The sequence below is a fragment of the Artemia sp. Qi Xiang Cuo genome, chromosome 7 (genome assembly GCF_049724085.1).
Source record: "Artemia sp. Qi Xiang Cuo chromosome 7, ASM4972408v1, whole genome shotgun sequence".
NCBI classification, from domain to species: Eukaryota; Metazoa; Arthropoda; class Branchiopoda; order Anostraca; family Artemiidae; genus Artemia; species Artemia sp. Qi Xiang Cuo.
The window spans coordinates 67,645,016-67,666,678 of record NC_142800.1 but is presented as its reverse complement, the minus strand read 5'-3'; the positions used below and the strand labels follow the sequence as shown (position 1 = coordinate 67,666,678).

At 34.8% G+C, this 21,663-nt stretch overlaps 2 protein-coding genes across 2 annotated transcripts in view; one reads left to right on the top strand and one right to left on the bottom strand.

The window, feature by feature from the left end:
* Nucleotides 1–21,663, top strand: part of Task7 (TWIK-related acid-sensitive K[+] channel 7) — a 439,213-nt gene that overhangs the window by 356,094 nt on the left and 61,456 nt on the right. The window lies entirely within an intron of this gene.
* Nucleotides 7,671–15,621, bottom strand: LOC148950630 (uncharacterized). The gene is made up of 3 exons (XM_089091680.1): nt 15,576–15,621; nt 10,964–11,164; nt 7,671–8,648 (listed from the first exon to the last, which is right to left on the bottom strand). Exons 1-3 carry the CDS (start codon nt 15,606–15,608, stop codon nt 7,752–7,754), a joined length of 1,131 nt encoding a protein of 376 aa, XP_088947806.1. The 5' UTR covers nt 15,609–15,621; the 3' UTR covers nt 7,671–7,751.

Genomic DNA, 21,663 nt, shown 5'->3' with positions numbered 1-21,663 from the left:
GAAAGAATGCTAAGGAGAATTTTTCAGACTGAATCGTCTGTAAGCAATTTTACAGGGAGGGGGTATTCTTAGCGAGGATGGAACTTTCTGGAGGGAATTTTACGGGAGAAGGTTGACTTTACGTTGGATGTAATTTCAGCGAAGGAATTTTACGCGAGGGGGAAGGTTACACCCTCAATTTATGAAGGGATGCCCCCTCCTTAATACCTTGCTCTATACGCTAAGGTTTGACTGTTTGTACCAATCTTTTAATTGCGTTTACTGAAATACGGGGGGCTTTTTTGAATCCATTACCGAATTACTTAGTTCAAATCAAATAGCTGATTTTTCACCCTTGATTGAAGAAGTGCTATTTTGGCGTCACCAAAGATACACAGGAAGGAGAAAATTAATCCCAGCTGAATTTTTTAAGCACTCTGAAATGAAATGAAGTCATTTGGCGTCTGTGAAGGATAAACAGGATAGAGGAATTGAATTCATGCCAGAAAAAATTATGTGAATGACGTCACATTTTATAAGTTCAGAGGGCAAAAATTACATCGTTTTTTCCCGGGGGTGGTAGTATCGTTTTTGGTATCTATGACGCTTGCAAAATTAAAACACATGACAAATCACTCCAAATAGCTAAAGAAACAGGCATGGAACAAGAAAAAGTAAAAATTACATTGAATTCCAACTGAAAATGTTACACAACGAAAAATGCGATTAGAAGACAAAGTAAAATTTCAGAGGAATGAAGACACGTGTTAGTTTAGTGTATGGGAGTTTGTGAATGATCATAGGCAGCTAAGTAAAGAACAATGTTCGCACAATGTATTATTATTATTGTTTTTTCTTTGTTTAAGACCAGGGCACTTCGTATCGAAGGAGTTGTCGTAGAAACTTCATAAAGGGCTCATTCAATTGGAAATCGGAATGCCTTGTGCCCTTTTTAATAGTCGAAAGTGATTGGAAGGCAACTAACACCCCTTCCACGCCCACCATTTCCCCAAACACATCCAATCAAAATTTTGAGATATTCATTTTGTTCAGCGTAGTTGATTTCCCGATAGAAATAAATATTTTTGAGGAGGACACTCCCCCGCAGACCTCAGGGCAAGGATTTTAAGTTATGCCCTGAAGGCATGTAAGACACTGTTGGCACCATGTGCTATTTTTTTTCCTTTAGACCAGGGCATTTCGTATCGAAGAAGTTGTCATAGAAATTTCGAAAAGGGCTCATTAAATTGGAAATCGGAGTGGCTTGTGCCCTTTTTAATGTTCGAAACTGATTGGAACGCAACTAACACCCCTTCCACACCCACCATTTCCCGAAACACATCCAATCAAAATTTTGAGATAGCAATTTTGTTCAGCGTAGTGGACTTCCAGATAGAAATTATGTTTTTGAGGACACTCCCCCAGAACCCTCAGGGCAAGAGTTGTAAGTTAGGCCCTGGGGGCTTATAAGGTTTTTATAGAAAGCGTTGTCGTAGAAACTTCAAAAAAGGCTTATTCAATTGGAAATTGAAATGGCTAGTGCCCTTTTTAATAGTCGAAAGTGATTAGAAGGCAACTAAAACCCCTTCCACGCCCACCATTTCCCCAAACTCATCCAATCAAAATTTTGATATAGCCTTTTTGTTCCGCGCAGTTTGAAGTTCAGGAAATACACCTTTGAGCAGGACACTCCCCCCACAGTCTTCAGGGCAAGGGTTATAAGTTATGCCCTGGGGGCATATAAGTTTTTATTGAAATCTTTGTCCTAGAAACTTGAAAAAGGGCTCAATCGATTGGAAATTCAAAGATCTATCGCCCTTTTTAATAATCGAAAGTGATTTGAGGGCAACTACCCCCCTCTCACGCCCACTTTTTCCCCAAACACATCCAATCAAAATTTTTAGATAGCCATTTTGTTCAGCGTCATTGATATCCAGATAGAAATTATATTTTTGAGGAGGACACTGCCCCATAACCCTCAGGGCAAGGGTTGTTAGTTATTCCCTGGGGGCATATAAGGCTTTTATAAAAAGTTTTGTCGTAGAAACTTCAAATAAGGTTCATTCGACTGGAAATTCTAAGGGCTGGTGCTCTTTTTGATGGTCGAAAGGGATCGGAGGGCAACTAACCCTCCTCTTACACCAACCTTTTCCCCAAACCCATCGAATAAAAATTTTAAGATAGCTATTTTATCGAACGTAGTTGAAAATTCTGGAAATTAGGTCTTTGAGGATGACAACCCCCCCAGCCCTCAAAGCAAGGGTTGCAAGTTATGATATAAGGTTTCTATAGAACGCGTTGTCGTAGAAACTTCAAAAAGGGATCAATCGATTGGAAATTGAAATGGCTAGTGCCCTTTATAATAGTCGAAAGTGATTGGAAGGTAACTAACACCCCTTCCATGCCAACCATTTCCCCAAAAACATCCAATTGAAACTTTGAGGTTTGCCATTTTTTCCACGCAGTTTAAAGTTCAGGAAATTATACCTTTGATTAGAACACTCCCCCCACAGTCTTCAGGGCAAGGGTTATAAGTTGTACCCTGAGGGCTTATAGGTTTTTATTGAAATCTTTGTCGTAGAAGCTTGAAGAAGGGCTCATTCAATTGGAAATTCAAAGGGATAGTGCCCTTTTTAATAGGCTCGAAAATGATTTGAGGGCAACTAACCCCCCTCTCTCACCCACCTTTTCCCCAAACACATCCAATCAACATTTTTGATACCTATTTTATTCAACGAAGATGAAAGTTTTGGATATTAGGTATTTAAGGATGACAACACCTCCAACCCCACAGCCCTCAGGGCATGGGTCGTAAGTTATGCCCTGAGGGTATATAAGGTTTAATAGAAAGCGATGTTGTAGAAACTTCAAATATGGCTCATTCAATTGGAAATTGAAAGGGCTAGTGCCCTTTTAATAGCCTAAAGTTATTGAAGGGCAACTAACCCCCCTCTCACGCCCACCCTTTCCCAACACATCCAATCAAAATTTTGAGATATCCATTTTGTTCAACGTAGTCGAAAGTTCTGGAAATTAGGTCTTTTAGGATGATAACCCCATCGAAGCCCTCAGTGCAAGGGTTGTAAGTTATGCCCTGGGAGCATATAAGGTTTATATTGAAAGTGATTGTAGAAAATTCAAAAAGGGCTAATTTGATTGGAAATTGAAATTGCCCTTTTTAATAATCAAAAGGGAGTGGAGAGTAATTAACCCCCCTCTCACGCCCACCAGTTTCCCAAACACATTTTATCAAAGTTTAGAGATAGTCATTTTGTTCAAGGTAGTGGAAAGTTCTTGAAATTATGTTTTTAGGGATGACAATTATCCAAGGGCAAAGGTTGTAAGTTATGCCATGGGGGCATACAAGGTTTTTATAGATAAAGTTGTCATAAAAACTTAAAAACGGGCTCATTCAATTGGAAATTGAGAGGGCTAGTGCCCTTATTATAGTTGAAAGTGATTGAAGGGGAACTAACCCCCCTCTCACGCCCACCAACATATCCAATCAAAATTTTCAGATAGCTATTTTGTTCAACATTACAGAAAGTTCTGGAAATTAGGTCTTTTAGGATGATAACCCCATCAAAGCCCTCAGTGCAAGGGTTGTAAGTTATGCCCTGGGAGCATATAAAGTTTATATAGAAAGTTATTGTAGAAATTTCAAAAAGGGCTAATTTGATTGGGAATTGAAATTGCCCTTTTTAATAATCGAAAGTGAGTGGAGAGTAATTAACACCCCTCTCACGCCCACCATTTCCCCAAACACATTTTATCAAAGTTCAGAGATAGTCATTTTGTTCAACGTAGTGGAAAGTTCTTGAAATTATGTTTTTAGGGATGACAAACCCCCCAGGGCAAAGGTTGTAAGTTATGCCCTGGGGGCATATAAGGTTTTTATAGATAAAGTTGTCATAAAAACTTCAAAAGGGGCTCATTCAATTGGAAATTGAGAGGACTAGTGTCCTTTTTAATAGTTGAAAGTGATTGGAGGGTAAATAACCCCCCTCTCACGCCCACCAACATATCCAATCAAAATTTTCAGATAGCCATTTTATTCAACGTTACAGAAATTTCTGGAAATTAGGTCTTTGAGGATGATACCCTCCCCCCAGCCCTCAGGGTAAGGGGTTTAAGTTATGTCCTGGGGGCATATAAGGCTTTTATTGAAAGCGTTGTCGTAGAAACTTCAAAAGGGCTCATTTGATTGGAAATTGAAAGGGCTAGTGCCTGTTTTAATAGTTGAAAATGTTGGGAGAGCGACCAACGCCCCTCTCACGCCCACCATTTTCCCATACACAACCAATAAAAATTTTGAGATAGCCATTTTGTTTAACGTTGTTGAAAGTTCTGGTAATTAGGTCTTAGAGGATGATTAAATAAATAAAAACAAGTTTTTTTAACTGAAAGTAAGGAACGACGTTAAAACTTAAAACGAACAGAAATTATTCTGTATATGAAAGGGGCTGTTCCCTCCTCAACGCCTCGCTCTTTACGCTAAAATTTTTATTGTTTAAAAAAAATAGAGTTTTGAGAAAGTCAAACTTTATCGTAAAGAGCGAGGCGTTGAGGAGGGGACAGCCCCTTTTAAATACGGAATAATTTCTGTTTGTTTTAAGTTTTAACGTCGTTCCTTACTTTCAGTTAAAAAAACTTGTTTTTTTTTATTTAATTTTTGAACGTTTTTGAATTAATGCAGTTTTTGATTTTTGCTCACCGTACAAGAATAATTAAAACAAAATTTGCATATTATATTTGGTTAAATGGCTTTCTCGAAACTTGTTTAATTTTATTTACGAACGTTTTTATTAGTAATAAATATACGTAACTTAGAATTAACTTACGTAACGAACTTCTATATTCATAAATTTTTAACACGTATATTAGGGGTTCGCCCCCTAGTCAATACCCTGCTCTTTAAACTATAGTTCGAATTTTTTTTCCAGTTCTTTAAAAATGACCTCTTAATCACAATCAGTTGATCAGTTGAAAAACTTGTTTTTTTTTTATTTAATTCCTGATCTTTTCTTTAATAATGCTGGGAAATCCGGCGCCCCCTTCATAGCAATGTCCCTTCCCCCATGAAAACTTCCTTCATGGAACGATCCTTCCATATAGCCCCCGACCCTCTCCTTCCCCCACCTACCAGACAAAAACGCCTCTGAAAAAGTTTGTATACTTCCCAATAACAAAAAAAATATGTTAACATTGAGTAAAGTTCATAAATTTCAGCCCTCCCCCTGGGGCCTTTGGGGAATCAAGTCATCCTAAAAGACATTTTTTTCATATTTTCGACAATGTTGAACAAAATAGCTGTCTCAAAATTTTGATCGAGTGACTTTGGGGAAAAAATGAGCGTGGGAGGGGCCCTAGTTGCCCTTCATTTTTTTGGTCAATTAAAAAGGGCACTAGAACTTTTAATTTCTGTTCGAATAAGCCCTCCCACGATATTCTAGGTCCACTGGTTCGATACGATCACCCCTGGGAAAAAAAAAAACAACAACTAAACACGCATCCGGGATCTTTCTTCTGGCAAAAAAAATAAAATTCCACATTTTTGTAGATAGGAGCTTGAAACCTCTACAGTAGGGTTCTCTGATACGCCGAATCTAATGGTGTGATTTTCATTAAGGTTCTATAGCTTTTAGGGGTTTCTCCCACTTTTTTTCGAAAATCAGCCAAATTTTCTCAGGCACGTAACTTTTGATGGGTAAAATTAAACTTAATGAAACTTATATATTTGAAATCAGAATTAAAATCTGATTCTTTTGATGTATCTATTGGTATCAAAATCCCGTTTTTTAGAGTTTCGGTTACCATTGAGCCGGGTCGCTCCTTACTTACAGTTCGTTACCACGAACTGTTTGACAACCACCCTCACAGTCCTTAGGGTAAAGGTTGTAATTTATGCCCGGGGGGCATATAAGGCGTTTATATAAAGGGTTGTCGTAGAAAGTCAAAAAGGGCTCATTCGATTGGAAATCGAAAAACCTTGTGCCCTTTTTAATAGTCGAAAGTTATTGGAAGGCTTGACATTTCTATAGTAAAGATCGATGTGGGTATAATGTATTATTTTGTTGTTGTTTAGACCAGGGCACTTCGTATCGAACGAGTTGTCGTAGGAACTTCGAGAAGGGCTCATTCGATTTATGAGTGTGAATCTATTTATGAGTGTGGGTTAGGGGGAAGGGGTACCTGAAGTCTAAAAATATGATATTCAAACCCAAATTTTCTAAATTTCATTAAAATGTCTTTCAGATAAATATAAAAAAGGGTGGACTGACTTCCTTCATTCCAAGGGTTCTCATTCTACTAAGCCTAAAACAGGGATGCTTCAGGATTACAACTCTCCTCAAATTACAGAAGCACACGAATTCAAACATAAAGGGTTAATTTTACACGCTGATCTACACCTAAGGGATATGAGTGGGAACACCCCATGAAGTTGAGTTTTGTCTAAAGAACCCTCTCGGAAACCCTGAAATCATTATCATATTTTTTAAATTTCCATCCCCCCCAAGGAAAAAAATTTGAAGGAATGCAATTTTTGAAGAATTACTGTCATTTGCGAAGCCTGCTATGGAAAAAGTAAGTTTAATGTATACAGCAGCGCGGTGTAGTGGATAATAACTTTTCTCATGTCTATGAGAGTCCTAGATAATAAAGGTCATGTAAATGAACTATAAGTAAATAGGGACCCTTACAAGTAGAGAAAACTTTGAAAAAAAAATAATTACAATATATTGTCACTGTCATGTCCTAAAATGGTATTTGGCCTATAACTGAGATAATTGCCCAACACTGTTTCATGGGTTTTTACATTTTTCAGAGTTTGCTTTGACAGCATAGGCCTAATAAAGAGTGGCGTGTTTTCCCACTTTTTAGGGTGCTTTCATGGGCGTGTACTATTTTTTCCCAGTCCCTCCTTCTAGAGAGAATCATTTTAGAGAATTTGGAAGACTGATTCTATCAAAATTTAAAATTAAAGTCGTCTTTTTAAGAGTTGAAAAATATTGGTGGGCCACTGGCCACCTTTGCGTGTCTTTTACACCCAGAGCACCTTCGCATTCTCTATTGAGCCGGATCAAAATCCTAGATGGTCACTTTAATACGAATAATTAAAAAGCTAATAGATATATTTACAGGGATCTTATGACCCACGCAGCCTTAGGAGAAAAGGCCTTAAATTATAAAATTGTACATTATTCGAAGATAGGTTTTTAACTTTAGTAAAAGAGGGTACATTTGTCTCGGGTTTCCAATTGTTTTGAATAAAAGTAAAAGTGTCTTCTCTGGTCACAATTTGAATTACCAGTCCTTTACAATTGTAATTAAAAAACATTTTTTTTTACAAATGGCAATATGAGAACGACAAGCAGTAAACAACCCTTTTGTTTTAATCCCTCTTTCTGTCATTCAGTAATAACAGTTTAAGTTTAAAAAGGAAAGTGGTGTGAAATTCCTTACAGATTTCTAAATCTATGCTTTAGTTTACAGTTCAATCTTCATCTGCAACCTATAAATATTTCCTATGCTTAAAAACTTCAGCTCAACCCAAATTTATAATGCATCGTGTCTCATGTTTTCCAGGTCTTTTTTTAAAAGTACCAAAAAGATTTATTGTTTTTATTCAAAAATAATTAAAATTAAAGTACAAAAAAATAAGAAAAATCGCGTCACACTAAGACGGGGTCGTAAAGAGGATTTTAAATTTATAAACTTAGAATTTTTTAATAACTACACCACACTTCTAGAAGCGGAACATAATTTCTAGATCACTTGTTAGGGCGGTGTTTCATCTGAAGTAGTGTTTTTCGCATAAGGGGTGCTATTCTTTTAATGCACCTTTTAGGTGGTGTTTTTTCAGATGAAAATGCAACTGTAGAACTTTGACTGTTGCTAATATTGGATTCAAGCTTTGATTTTCTTGTAGACATAGGTCTATCATTGATTTCATCGGAATTCTTCTGTGATAGTTGATTTGAAGCTTTAGATTGCTCTTCTGAGTGCGTAATCCTAGAAATACGTTTAGCATTTGCTTTCTTGAAGATTTGCTGTGAAGGTGTATTAAGGTCTTCATATTGAGCATCTGAACCATTAATCTGCGGTTCAAGAATTCGGCAAGACGATTTTGCCAGGGAAATTGTTTTTGTGGAAAACACATCCCTTTCATTAACACATTGAAAATATGTCTGACGCCCGCTCTGATTCTCGTCCCGTTGATTCTTGTTAAATTCTCGTTGACGACACATTGTTTCCCAGAGTTCATCCGTCTTTCTCAAAAACTCTGGATTTAAATTTTCAAAACTTTCCAATCTTTCAGGTGCAAATTCTTCTAAAATTGGCTTAACTGTTTCATAATTATCTTGTCGCTCCATTGTCTTGAGCGAGTCTTGAGATTGGCTAGCTATGTTTTCTCTCTTTCTTTCTGAAGATTCATGCTGTTGAGATAAAGAGGACCAGTGTTTGTAAAGTGCATATGCCCTCCACACTGTTTTGCTGTTTGTACTTTCTTTCATCACTTTTCTCAAGCATTTCAGGACTCTTGTGTTCCTAATTGCTTCTACCGTGATTGAAATTTTTGCCAGTTTTTTTACGCAGTGAGAATAGTTCTTTTCTGTATTTATCTTGAATATTTTCTTTTCGTAATGATGAACTTTGGCCTCTATCTTCTAAAAAGGAATAAAAGATTAATTATTTAGTGACACTACCGTGACATAACACTAAAGACAATAAATTAATGACATCTCAACATTTTCCTGCCCTAAAACATTAAGAACTTTAATTGTTTATTATTTTTTTCACTTTTTGTAGGAAAAAAAGCAGTCGGATTCCCCTATTTAAGGCTAAAATAAAAATTGTAAAATTGCTGGGTTGCGTTTTACAGATGAAGGATAGCTTGCTGCCAAATATATGTGTTGCTTTTTGGCTTTTCATCCTGAGTCCAATAAAAAGCAGAATATATTTGAACTGGGGATTTAATATAAATTGGAACTGCAATGGAGGGAATAAAAAATAGAGCAGTAAATGAACCAGGGCAAAAGGGTCTTGTGTTATATTTTAGCACCACTAATTTGATACTGCAGTGAATTTTTAGTATCGCTTATGTAGTTTTTTATAGGCATTAGTTAAAAAACAAACTTTTTCCACAAAATAAGTTTTTCAAAGAAAAGTGAAGAATTCCATCAAACCAAAAATGAGCAAAAATCAAATCAAATAATCTACCAAGCGTAGAACTACCACAAATCAGCATCGATAAATAAATGAAACCCAAAACGAACGGAAATTACAATCAATAACCGAGTCAAACTAAATGGGCAGAAATTAACATGAGTAGGGCTAAAAAAAAAACCTTTGCCTTCCCAAGGCCAGAACATATTTTGCACTTTATTGAGAAAAAAAATTAGCGATTGTCAGTTTAATATATATATATATATATACTGATGTTTACTCCTAAAAATGTTAATAACATTATATTTATTAAAGTTATAAAAGTGAAAATATTTATTCTTTTCAGTTTTTTTCAAAATTGAGTAGTTCTCTCAATTTCTATTTAAATGAGCCCTTTGGGAAGCTTGTATGATAGCGCTTTCTATAAAAACCTTGTATGCTCCCAAGACATGACTTACAGCCCTTCCCCTTACGGCTGTTGTGCGTTGTCATCTTCGAAGAAATAATTCCCGGAACTTTTAACTTCGCCCGGAACAGAACTTAACAAAATGGCTATCGCAAAATTTTGAAGGGGGTGTGTTTGCGGAAATGTTGGGCGTGGGAGGGGAGTTAGTTGCCCGTCAGTCACTTTCGACTATTAAAATGGGCACTAGTCCTACATATCCAATTGTCTACCAAATGAACCAAGTCATACCGAATGAACCCTTTTTTAAGTTTCTATGACAACTCCTTCGAAGCGAAGAGCCCTGGTCTAAAAAAGAAAAAAAAAATACATTTTACCAACATCGTTCTTTACTTAGGCAGCACTGTTGCGCTACCTGTGATAGAAAATAACATAACAAATGTTTCTACTTTTTACTATCTTAAAGCTCTCACGCCATTTTTGTATGTATAGCCTATAGATACAGGTATGTACAGCTCTTTTCACAAATTGAGTATTTTCTGCAATGTTAATTTCTTAGATTGCTTGGTTTCAGAAATAAGGTAGACTTGTTTAATATTTAATTGCTTAAATATTTTCAAAAACACAATTGTTCATGACATTCACATTTAAAGCGTCCACTTAAAGCCTTACGCTATTTTCTTAATTTACCTACTATTGTTAAACAATACTTAGTTTATGCTTATTAGTACATTCAACGTTAAACCACAACGAAGCAAAGAGCTAACTTTTCAAAACCTTCTAGCTCAAAAGTTTCATTCTTTTATAAAGTTCCACACATGCTCCAATCAGGCTTTAAGAAGCAGGTGTATTGGTACTTTTTGGAATATTTTTAAAAATAATGTGATTGGCTTACAAAATACATCACAAATGTGTACCAATGAGATTATATTACAGCTTTTACCACACAACTGTAGGAAAGTTGTCTCTTTTTTTCCTTTAGGTTAAACACAATGGCTTAGAAACTAATGAGAGTTTGAATGAACAGGGACAAGGTAAAGGGGAGCGTGTCACTTAGCAGGATCATGAGCATAGAGACAATAACGATTGATCTTGGCATATCAAAAGGTAGTTTAAAAAAAATATTTACTTCGGAAGTTAACGAAATGTTTCTCGAATTTTTTTTTCAAAGAAAAATACGAAAAAAGGTTTTTTCAAAATATGGAAGGAAGGGTGTTCATTATTTAATGAAAATACCAAAAGACTTTTTATCAAAATCCAATGGGGACATTTCCCCCTTCTTCCCCCTAATCAGTACATCTAAAAGTCACATATTTCTTAGATCTTGCAACCCTCTATGTGTTTTTGTATAGTTCTCGGTCTTCTCTAAATAGGTTCAGGTTTACGCCAGTTTTGTAGGGCAAAACGACTTACCGTCCACTTGCAGGGATCATTCTTCACAACCGGCGGAGAGATTTTTGCTTCTACCACCTGTATATTCTGCTGTGCTGCTAACATAACTAACTCTGCATATAGATCTTTGTCTGACATCTCTTCTGAAGAATTAAGTGAGAACCCACCTGGCAGTGACAAAACTGGTGGATGGACTGAGGTAGTTGGAGACGACATTACACTCTTAAAAGAAAGGTGCAACATTAACAAAGATTTAACCTTAAATTCAAAACCATCCGATTCAAACTTAAATGAGATAATGTTCACCAAGTGAAATTTGAAACAAACAAAGACGCTTGTCGCTCCATTACATATAAAATCAAATAGATATGGAACTTTTTCAGAGGGACAAATCTTGGAAAAGGTAATATAAATGACATCCCCCTTGAAAGTAAATTTAAGAGAAAAAAGTTGTTTTTTTTTAATGAAAGTAGGTGGCGACTTACAACAACGAAAAGAAAGAAAAGAATTTTGTCGATATCAATTTGCTTTAAAATATGGCTTCTGAATTCAAACTTCTAATTCCCAATGGAAAATTTGAGCGTGGCACCTTCTATCCACTTGAAAATTTTATGGGACAAGAAAACAATTTTTGTGCAATGTGGGACAAAATAAATCGAGCAAAAATTCCAGGATAGTCAATCAATATATTCTTAAAGGGGTCAAACAATTTGTGTCTTTTATTCTTATGCTTGAATTATCTTTTATTCTTATGCTTGGAATATATGATTCCACCCTGGTAACTACTTTGAATAAAGCGGGTAAAAGACAAATTGGCAGAGCCTACCCTAATTAGGTTTGCCTATTAATGATTACAATATCCCTGATGGTAAGATTAAATTCTAAGTGTTGAACTTTTTGATTGGTTCAATTAATATATTACGCTGGAAAAAAAAAATTGAGTCAACTATTGAATCGGCAAAACAACAAGCTAAATGTACTCTTAGTACAAAAAAAAAAAAAAATAACCCAATGACTGATTTAAAATTTAAAAAAATCTGTACAGACTGTTGAATTCCCTTGACTAAGAAAAAAGCTATGTAAGCCCTGACTTCAGCCATGTACGTGGAATTTTTTGGCGTCGGAAAGCGTCTGTATACTTCCCAATAACCAATACTGTATGCAAACATTGGGCAAAGCTCATAACTTGCAGCCCTTCCCCGGGGACTGTAGGGTATTCAGTCATCCCCAAAAACATAGTTATTGTTTTTTTCGACCATGCTGAACAAAATGGCTATTTCAAGATTTTGATCCGGTGACTGGGGAAAAAGGAGCGTGGGAGGAGGCCTAGTTGTCTTCCATTTTTTTGGTCCCTTAAAATGGACACTAGAACTTTTAATTTCCTTTCGAGTGAGCCCCACCACGATATTATAGGACGTCTGGGTTGATACAATCAGCCTTGGGAAAAAAGCACAAAAAAAACCAATAAACACGCATCCATGATCTTTCTTCTGACAAAAAATACAAAATTCCACATTTTTGCAGATAAGAGCTTGAAACCTCTACTGTATGGTTTTCTGATACGATGAATCTGATGGTGTGATTTTCATTAAGGTTCTATGACTTTTAGGGGGTGTATTTTGAAAATAAGGCAAATATTCTCAGGCTTGTTAATTTTGATGGGTAATGCTAAACTTGATGAAACTTATATATTTTTAATCAGCATAAAAATATGGTTCTTTTGATGCATCTATTTGTATCAAAATTCCTTTTTTTGAGTTTCGGTTACTATTGAGGCGAATCGCTCCTTACTTACAGTTCGTTACCCCCAACTGTTTGATTATGTTGAGAAAATTAAAAACAGTTCAACTATTTAATGAAAAAAACAACAAGCTAAATCCGCACCAAAGACGGAACATGTGACTCGAAATAAAAAAAATCCCTGTTAAAATACCAAATTCCCTTGACAACGAACATAAACGATCTAATCCAGATTTCGTTTTTAAGTACACAAATAGTACTGTTTAATTTAGTTTCATACCTCTTCTAGTTGACCTGAAATGGAAAACTTCATACCATTCGCAAAAAAATCTGTTTACTTTCTTTGATAGCTTGGATACACTTACGCTATTTTGATTTGGTTAAATTTTAAGAGTAGAAATGGGAGGGTAATACTAAACTTGATGAAACTTATATATTTTTAATCAGCATAAAAATATGGTTCTTTTGAAACTTGTATATTGCTGAAACTTGTATAGTTCACTAAGGAGTAGCATTCATGAAGACGGGTTAAATTTTATTGCTTTCGCACCATTTTATTACAGTCCAATAATTATAAGCCTTATGACTGAAATAACCCATAAACCTCAATTTTGCTACATAGCCTCAGAAATAAGCAGCGCTGATTGAATTGGAATTTATATAGTTTTAAATACAAGCTTAAAAGAGCTGTACATGGCTTAAGTTATGATATTTAAATATCTTGGATAAGAGTTATGAATAATATCGTAACAGCTATTGTGATGTTGGTTCTACCTGACAATATACATAATTCTGTTTCGACGATAGGAATTCGCTTATAGTAATAATAATATATATTTTTTTTTTTTTTATTATTATTTTTCTTTTTGAGTATATTTAATATAATTAATAAATTTAGTTTATTTATTCTAATTTTTTCTATAGTTTCCAGTTTATCTATATTTTCTTTTCTTCTCCTTCATATGGGAGTAAGTGATCATTTTAAATTTTCTTTTGTTTTTTATCTCTGATTATGTAATTCATGTGTCGTCCCTCTTTGTACAGGCCAATGAGCCTTTGAGGGATTAATAACATGTAATATTGTATGTGTATTTAATGAAGAATAAAACTTATCTTATCTTATCTTGATGTATCTATTTGTATCAAAATTCCTTTTTTTTTAGTTTCGGTTACTGTTGAGGCAAATCGCTCCTTACGTACAGTTCGTTACCCCGAACTGTTTGATTTTGTGGGAGGATCTTTCCATGAAGGAAGTTTCATGGGGGAAGGGACATTGATATGAAGGGGTCGCCAGATTTACCAGCATTCTTTAAAAAAAAGACCAGAAATTAATTTAAAAAAAAAGTTTTTCAACTAAAAGCAAGAAGCAACTTCAAAGCTCAAAACGAACAGAAAATATTACGTATATGATTGGGTTCGCCACCTAGTCAGTACCTCGCTCTTTAAGCCAAAGATGTTTTATTACTTCCATAAAAGCTATTTATTTTAATTGATGACCTTTGTGATTTTTAAAGAATGGGAGCAAAATTCGAAATTTAGCATAAAGAGCAAGGTATTGACTAGGGAGCGAACTCCCTAATATACGTTTTAAGAATATGTGAATATAGAAGTTTGTTACGTAAGTTAATTCGTAAGTTACGTATGTTTATTGCTAATAAAAACGTTCGTAAATAAAATTAAACAAGTTTCGAGAAAGCCATTTAACCAAATAAAAGTAAAATTAATATGAAAATTTTGTTGTAATTATTCATGATCGGTGAGCCAAGATCAAAGCCTGCATTTATTCAAAAACGTTCAAAAATTAAATAAAAAAACAAGTTTTTTTTAACTGAAAGTAAGGAGCGATATTAAAACTTAAAACGAACATAAATTATTCCCTATATGACAGGGGCTGCCCCCTCCTCAACCCCTCTCTCTTTACGCTAAAGTTTGACTCTATCTCACAACTTTGTTAAAAAAATAAGAAACTTTAGCCTAAAGAGCGAGGAGTTGAGGAGGGGGCAGCCCCTTTCATATACGGAATAATTTCTGTATTGTTATTTCTGTATAGTATTGGTTTATTGGAAAGCCATTTAGCACAAGAAAAGTAAAATTAATAAGTACATTTTGTTTTACTTATTCAATGACGGTGAGCCAAAATAAAAGCTGCATTAACTAAAAAACGGTCTGAAATTAAATAAAAAAAACAAGTTTTTTAACTGAAAGTAAGGAGCGACATTAAAACTTAAAACGAACAGAAATTATTCCGTACATAAAAGGGGCTGTCCCCTCCTCAACGCCTCGCTCTTTACACTAAAGTTTTTTATTGTTTTAAAAAATAAAGTTGCAAGACAGAGTCAAACTTTAGCATAAAGAGCGAGGCGTTGAGGAGGGGACAGCCCCTTTCATATACGGAATAATTTCTGTTCGTTTTAAGTTTTAATGTCGCTCCTTACTTTCAGTTTAAAAAACTTGTTTTTTTGTTTAATCAGGTATAAAAGAAGAAAAGACTGGTACTGTCAAACTCTTATTAAAAAATGATATAAATAGTCTTTGGTGTTTAAATTTAATTATTTTTGAGAAATTTTAATGTGGCATCCCATGGCATACCCTTCACCACTTAAAGTTTAACAAATAGAATACCTACTACATTTTTTGAACAATGGCCTAATTTGGGGGAGTTTATGCCCCCTCGGCTTACAAAAGTAACTTTTATGAGTATTTTCATTTGAAAACATCTGTTTTTGATATTTAAAAACAGATGAAGTTGCCCCCCCCCAAGCTCGTAAAAACCCGTTTTGCCCCCTCCCTAAATGGATCCCACCGCTCAAACTAAACAAAAAAGAAACCTAGTGAGCATCTCCTCCGGCTCTAAGATATAATATAGTACGGAACAGTACGGAAGTAGGATTACCATGACTAAAAGAGTTCCAAAACAAATAAACATATATCACTTAAACCTTCTTCTATAACAACTGGAATCAAACTAAGTTGTATTGAACAAATTTAAATTGACCCCGTTAACTATTTTGAATAAAATGGATTAAAGACTAATTGACAACCCTAATTAGTTAGGCCTATTAATGATAGTAATTTCCCTGGTGGTATACTTAAATTCTTAATGTTGAACTTACTGATTGATTTTATTAACAGATTATGTTGAGAAATTAAAATGACATTGTGACGATGACAAAATCACATTGAATTGCAAATGCAAAATGTTGCATGTCAATTAAAATAACTGACGTGTCAAAACTAAAAATGAGATAAGTCTTGACTTGGTCAACAAGCTAAATCCATGGTCAGCAAAAAAAGCCTTACTCGGGATGAAAAGAATTTTAATAAAAAACTTTCCTACTCTTTGAACGAAAACGAGCTGAGTCCTGATTCCAGGCACACGCTTATTCTTTATTTATTTCTTTGCTCTTTTTTTTTTGGAGAGGGGGGGGGGAATAAGTCCTATAGTATAAATGAAATAATGTCAAGAGATTCTGATGTCATTGGTCTTAAGGATCCCATTTTGCGAAACGAAATTTGATGTCAATAAACATATAGCAAAAGAATGGGCTTATAATGCTGATTCAGGATTATAATGACAAAAGCTTCTCATTGTTTCAATTAAACGAAGATAGTGTTTCAGAAGTCTTTCTTAAAGAAGTGGGAGAAAATTCGTAAGTTACATATATTTATTACTAATAAGAACGTTCTTAATGAAATTAAAAGTTCTAGTGTCCTTTTTAAGCAACCCCAAAAAAATAGAGGGCAACTAGGTACCCCCGCCCTTTTTTTCTCAAATTCATACGATCAAAATTTTGAGAAAGTCATTTAGCCAAAACAGTAAAATTAATGTGCAAATTTTGTTTTAATTATTCATATACGGTTAGCTAATTTCAAAACCTATATTAATTCAAAAACGTTCAAAAAATAAATAAAAAAACAATTTTTTTTAACAGAAAGTAAGGAGCGACATTAAAACTTAAAACGAACAGAAATTATTCCGTATATGAAGGGTCCTCAACACCTCGATCTTTACGCTAAAGTTTAAATTTTCTCTCAATTCTTCAAGAACGACTTCTGGAACACTATGTTCGTTGAATTGGAACAATGAGAAGATTTTTTCAAAAGCACTAAAAAACTTTAGCGTAAAGAACGAGGGTGTTGAGGAGTAGGCAACCCCCTTCATACACGGAATAATTTCTGTTCGTTTTAATGTCACTCCTTACATCCTGTTAAAAAAAACTTGTTTTTTTTATTTAATAACATAGGAAAAATAAAGTACTGAAGTAGGATTACCATGACTAAGAGTTCCAAAACAAATAAACATATATCACATAAACCTTCTTCTATAACAACTGGAATCAAACTAAATTGTATTAATATAATTTAAATTGACCCCGTTAAGTACTTTGAATAAAATGGATTAAAGACCAATTGACAAAGCCTACCCTAATTAGTTAGGCCTGTTAATGATAATAATTTCCCTGGTGGCATAATTAAATGCTTAACATTGAACTTACTGATTGATTCTATTAACAGATTATGTTGAGAAATTAAAAATGACAGTGTAAAAATGATAAAATCACATTGAATTGCAAACGAAATTGTTGCATGTTAATTAAAATAGCGGATGTTTCTGACAAAGTTGAAAATAAGATAAATCTTGACTTGGCCAAATAACAAGCTAAATCCATGCTCAGGAAAAAAAAATCTTACTCTGAGTAAAAAGAATTGTAATAGAAAACTTTCTTAGTCGTTGAACTAAAAGGAGCTGAGTCCTGATTCCAGGCACATATAGGGATTTTTATATATTTCCTTTGGGAGAGGGGGGGGGGATAACACATAGTTATAACACATGAGTGTGTCTATGTAGACACACTCACACACATAGACACACTCAGAATCACAGACGCACACACACGCACACAGACACAAATTTTTTTTTTACTGAAATGAGCTATCTATGTTATGTTTGCTTTGTAAACTTTGTTGGGTGTGAGTATGTGGTTCTTAAAATTAAGCTGAGTCCTACCAACAATGACAGTGAAATAATTATAATATCCAGATGACCTGCCTTATGTTTGTAGAGTGATTACGAGTGTCAGAGACAAGTGCCTGAAAACATAGTACGAGACATTGACTAGAAATGTTTGTAAGATGTCTGTACGGATCAGGCTGTGGAAAGTAGGAAGCCTGGATACCAGGACCCAATGCGAAACCCTCTAGTTATCTAGGTTATCAATCGGTTTTTACAATTGAGCTCCTGCCTAAAACTAGTCCGGGCGCAGAAAAAAGCTATTTTGCTTCTTTCCAAAAGTACATGTTGTGTCAGTTACAAATGTTCTGAGTGCATAGGTTTATAGAATCAATATCGGCGATTCTGATTTGCTTGGATCCAGCTTTCCAGAGGGGTGGCATCATAGAAAAAACGTGCTCAGAAATATCCGGTAAAAAAAAGAAACTAGACAACAGAATATAAAGGCACATGCTGAAACTCTGTGGCAAATAGATCCGGAGCTGCTACTCAGATGCTGCAGCCAAAACCTGGTCAGCATTGAAGCCATGTACCATCAAAAGTGTATGCTACAGTTCCTCAAAAGGAAGCTTAAGACAGAAGAGTTTAATGTTAAGGAAACCATAGCAGGTGAGCTCATTGAAGAACTCCACCCTGGCTTCATGAAGGGCAAAGTATATACAACAAGTCAGATCAAGAGCAGACTTGCAGAACTTTTAAAATCATCAGGTATTGACTTGATAAGAAATGCCTTTGTACTTCTGAAGAAAAAAATGAATTAAAATATGGAAAAATTTGGGAAATTAGCACCAAAAAAGGTCAACAAACCTATTTTTATTTGAGCAACAAAGTGTCAGTTGGAGATTTTGCAAGGCAAATTCAAGGGCTGCTGAAACATGCTGAAGGGAGGATTTTGGTGGTAAATTCATCCCATGATGTGTCAGATGACGGCTCCAATGTTTTAGCTTACCTCTCAGTGTCTAATAAAGAAAATGTTTACCTAAACTTAGATCATACTGACAGTGAAGACAGCAATGATCAGAACAAGGTAGATTTGGTAGAAAATACCTCAGATTTTGTATGTGAGCCCCCATTCAGCTCAACTCCCATTGAACTATCATGCCCTTTTACAGAGGTCTGTCTTTGTACAAGCCAATATTACTAAGCCATTTATGCATAATCCACTGGATTTTGGCTGGGCTTTCAGTGAGTCTGAAGGAGTGGTGGTTCCTGTAACCACCACTTTGCTACAGTGGCCTGCCTCAGTGATGTCTGTGAAAACTTACTGTTCTTGTAAAAATGGCTGCAAGGCCAACTGTTCTTGCTTGGCAGTGAAAGACTGTGATATGCTTTGTGCCTGCACAGGAAGCTGCCTCATTAATTCTGATGAAGAATGATTGTTCTTTTTTATTTCACAAATTAAATAGCTGAGCTTAAATGATTTACATTTCCTAAGCAGAATGAGATCAGTGTAGTCACAGGCGTAGTTTCAGAAAAATATTGGGAGGCAAACTTAAGAATTTCAGCCTATTTACAGTGGAAAGTTTTGAAACTAGTAACTGAAAAGAGTATTTTCTTACATTGGCCTCTTAGCAACCTATTTTAGCCAGCAAATGATCTTAAAAAACAATATTTTGCCATGAAGCAGCTAAGTTTATTAGTTTAGCCTCAGTCATTTTCCTTTATATATATATATATATATATATATATATATATATATATATATATATATATATATATATATATATATATATATATATATATATATTATAAAATTAACCTGAGAGGGTTCGAAGATCAAAGGTACAAAAGCTAAGCTTCATGAATGTTTTTTTTTTAAATACGTGTATAGAAGTTGAGCTCCAAGTAAGCTCAGTGATCTAGGAACCTGGTAGATTTGTCATCAGCGTTTTTAATCTGTCACGAAATATTATCATTATCTCATCTATCATTATACTTTGTTGGGTGTGATTTTTTTTTTTTTTTTGCTAAACTCAGTGTTTAGATGAGTCTATTTGTATCCGGTTATTTCTATTCTGGCATGCTTTGGTGCTCTGATTGCCAAATTAGCTTAGAGAAAAAAAAAAATTAAACATTAGCTTCGTTAATTTTTCATCAGTTAAAGCAAAAAATTAAGAATTTACTCCTGATACGTCATCAAAAATGAAACATTTGAAATTTGACCTTGCCGGTGCCGGCGGTCACGGGTCCCGACAGATTCGTGATCAGCAGGGCCAAATTGACCAGAATCCGTTCTCCAGCAATTTGTACCTTTTACAACCGCGGGGGGGGGTTGATTTTTTGGCACTTGGTGCCCGGACTAAACGGCAATGAAATAACTATAATATAAAGATGATCTACCTTACCTTTGAAGAGTTATTAAATTAAAAAAAAAATTCTACTGAAAGTAAGGAGCAACATTAAAACTTAAAACGAACAGAAGTTATTACATATATATGAAGGGGATTATCCCCTCCTCAAAACCTCGCTCTTTACGCTAAAATTTGTTAGTACTTTAAAAAAAACTTCTTATTGTTCTAATTTCGTTCTAAACGAATTGGGACAAAATTAACTTTAGCGTAAAGAGCTACTTGTTGAGGAAGGGGCAATCTCCTTCATATACGTGATAATCTCTGTCTGTTTTAAGTTTTAATGTTGTCCCTTACTTTCAGTTGAAAAAACTTATTTTTTAAATTTAATTTCTTATCGTTTTTTAAATAATGCCGGCAAATCTGACCCCACCTCCACGGAGAAATCCCCCTCCCCACGGAAATATCCTCTAGACCAGTGGTCGGCAAACTTATTAGCCAGAGATCCAAATTTGAGCATTATAATAATTTCTAAGGACTTTGGAGCCAAATCTGCTAGTTTAGTAATCTTTTTTGCACTAAATAAGTAGTACACCAAATAAAACTAAATTTAATGCTTAATAAATATTTATTAATGCAAACAATATGCTTGCATCTTCTTGTAAAGTTTCAGTCAGTCAGGTTTGAATGTTTTTGTGTTTAATTTTTGGCATGATTCCATGTTCTCATCAATAAATTATATGATAAAGTAAAGACTTTTATACAGGATACTAATCGTTTCCTACTTAAACCCTGGCTAGACTTGAGATCTCTTTATTTTTTTTTGTGATTCTTCCAGTTTTTGAGGTTACATGGCCTTCTTCCTGCTGCCTTATTTAGTAATATATCTTTATTTCTGAGCAATCAACTTATTATTTCCGTACTTTCAATAATTGACAGATACCTTATGCTCCGTCAATACGGTCTGACTTTAACCCTCTGGCAGCTTGGAACATGATTTGGAACACTCTACCACAGTCTGCTCGAGGCTGCCACATATTTCAGATCTTCAAAAAGTATGTTAGAAAATTTCTTGCCAATAAATAAGTTTTTCCCGGTTTTCCGAGGAATTGATACCTCCAGATTGGGTCTGTTGTTTATTTGTGTAGGTGGAATCGTGTGCTACTCCCCTAACTTGCTTTATTTTGGAAGGGGGGATTATTTGGGTTGTTGATGTGATTGTGATATAAAACATTGATAGATGTTTTTTTTTGTTTTTTTTTAGTTTTGTTTCTCCTCTATTTTTTCCTCATCATAGGAGCCTTACGGGGAAAACTAAGCTGAAGTGTTTGTTGTTTTGTGTGTGGAGTAATGTGGATTTTTTTAAATATATTTCTTGTTTGTTTCTTTTTCATAAATTCAATTCAATTCTCAGTTTACTTTTGATAATGTTCTTGCTTGAAAAAGAATGTTTCGCATATACATACAGAACCGAAAAGGGAAAGAACAGCAAACGCCAGCTATTCCAGTTGTTCATAAGATTAAGGAATACTGTTCCAAGCGTTAAAACTGCTCATGTCAACCTTCTCCAGGTCATTCAAAGCAGATTACTTGTGTCGTAAACTAAGGTCGCATCTTTGTTCTCTATTATTTGCAATTCAACAGAAAGACTATCGAATTTACACTGCCATATCTCCTTATTT

What these genes read in the sequence shown, in the direction of transcription:
- LOC148950630 (XM_089091680.1), bottom strand. Translation starts at nt 15,608, where the DNA reads ATGTTTATTTGTTTTGGAACTCTTTTAGTCATG. An exon ending in TTGGAACTCTTTTAGTCATG is followed by an intron (nt 11,165 to 15,575) that starts GTAATCCTACTT and finishes CTTTCTTTTAAG; the next exon opens with AGTGTAATGTCGTCTCCAAC. An exon ending in ATGATCCCTGCAAGTGGACG is followed by an intron (nt 8,649 to 10,963) that starts GTAAGTCGTTTT and finishes ATTCCTTTTTAG; the next exon opens with AAGATAGAGGCCAAAGTTCA.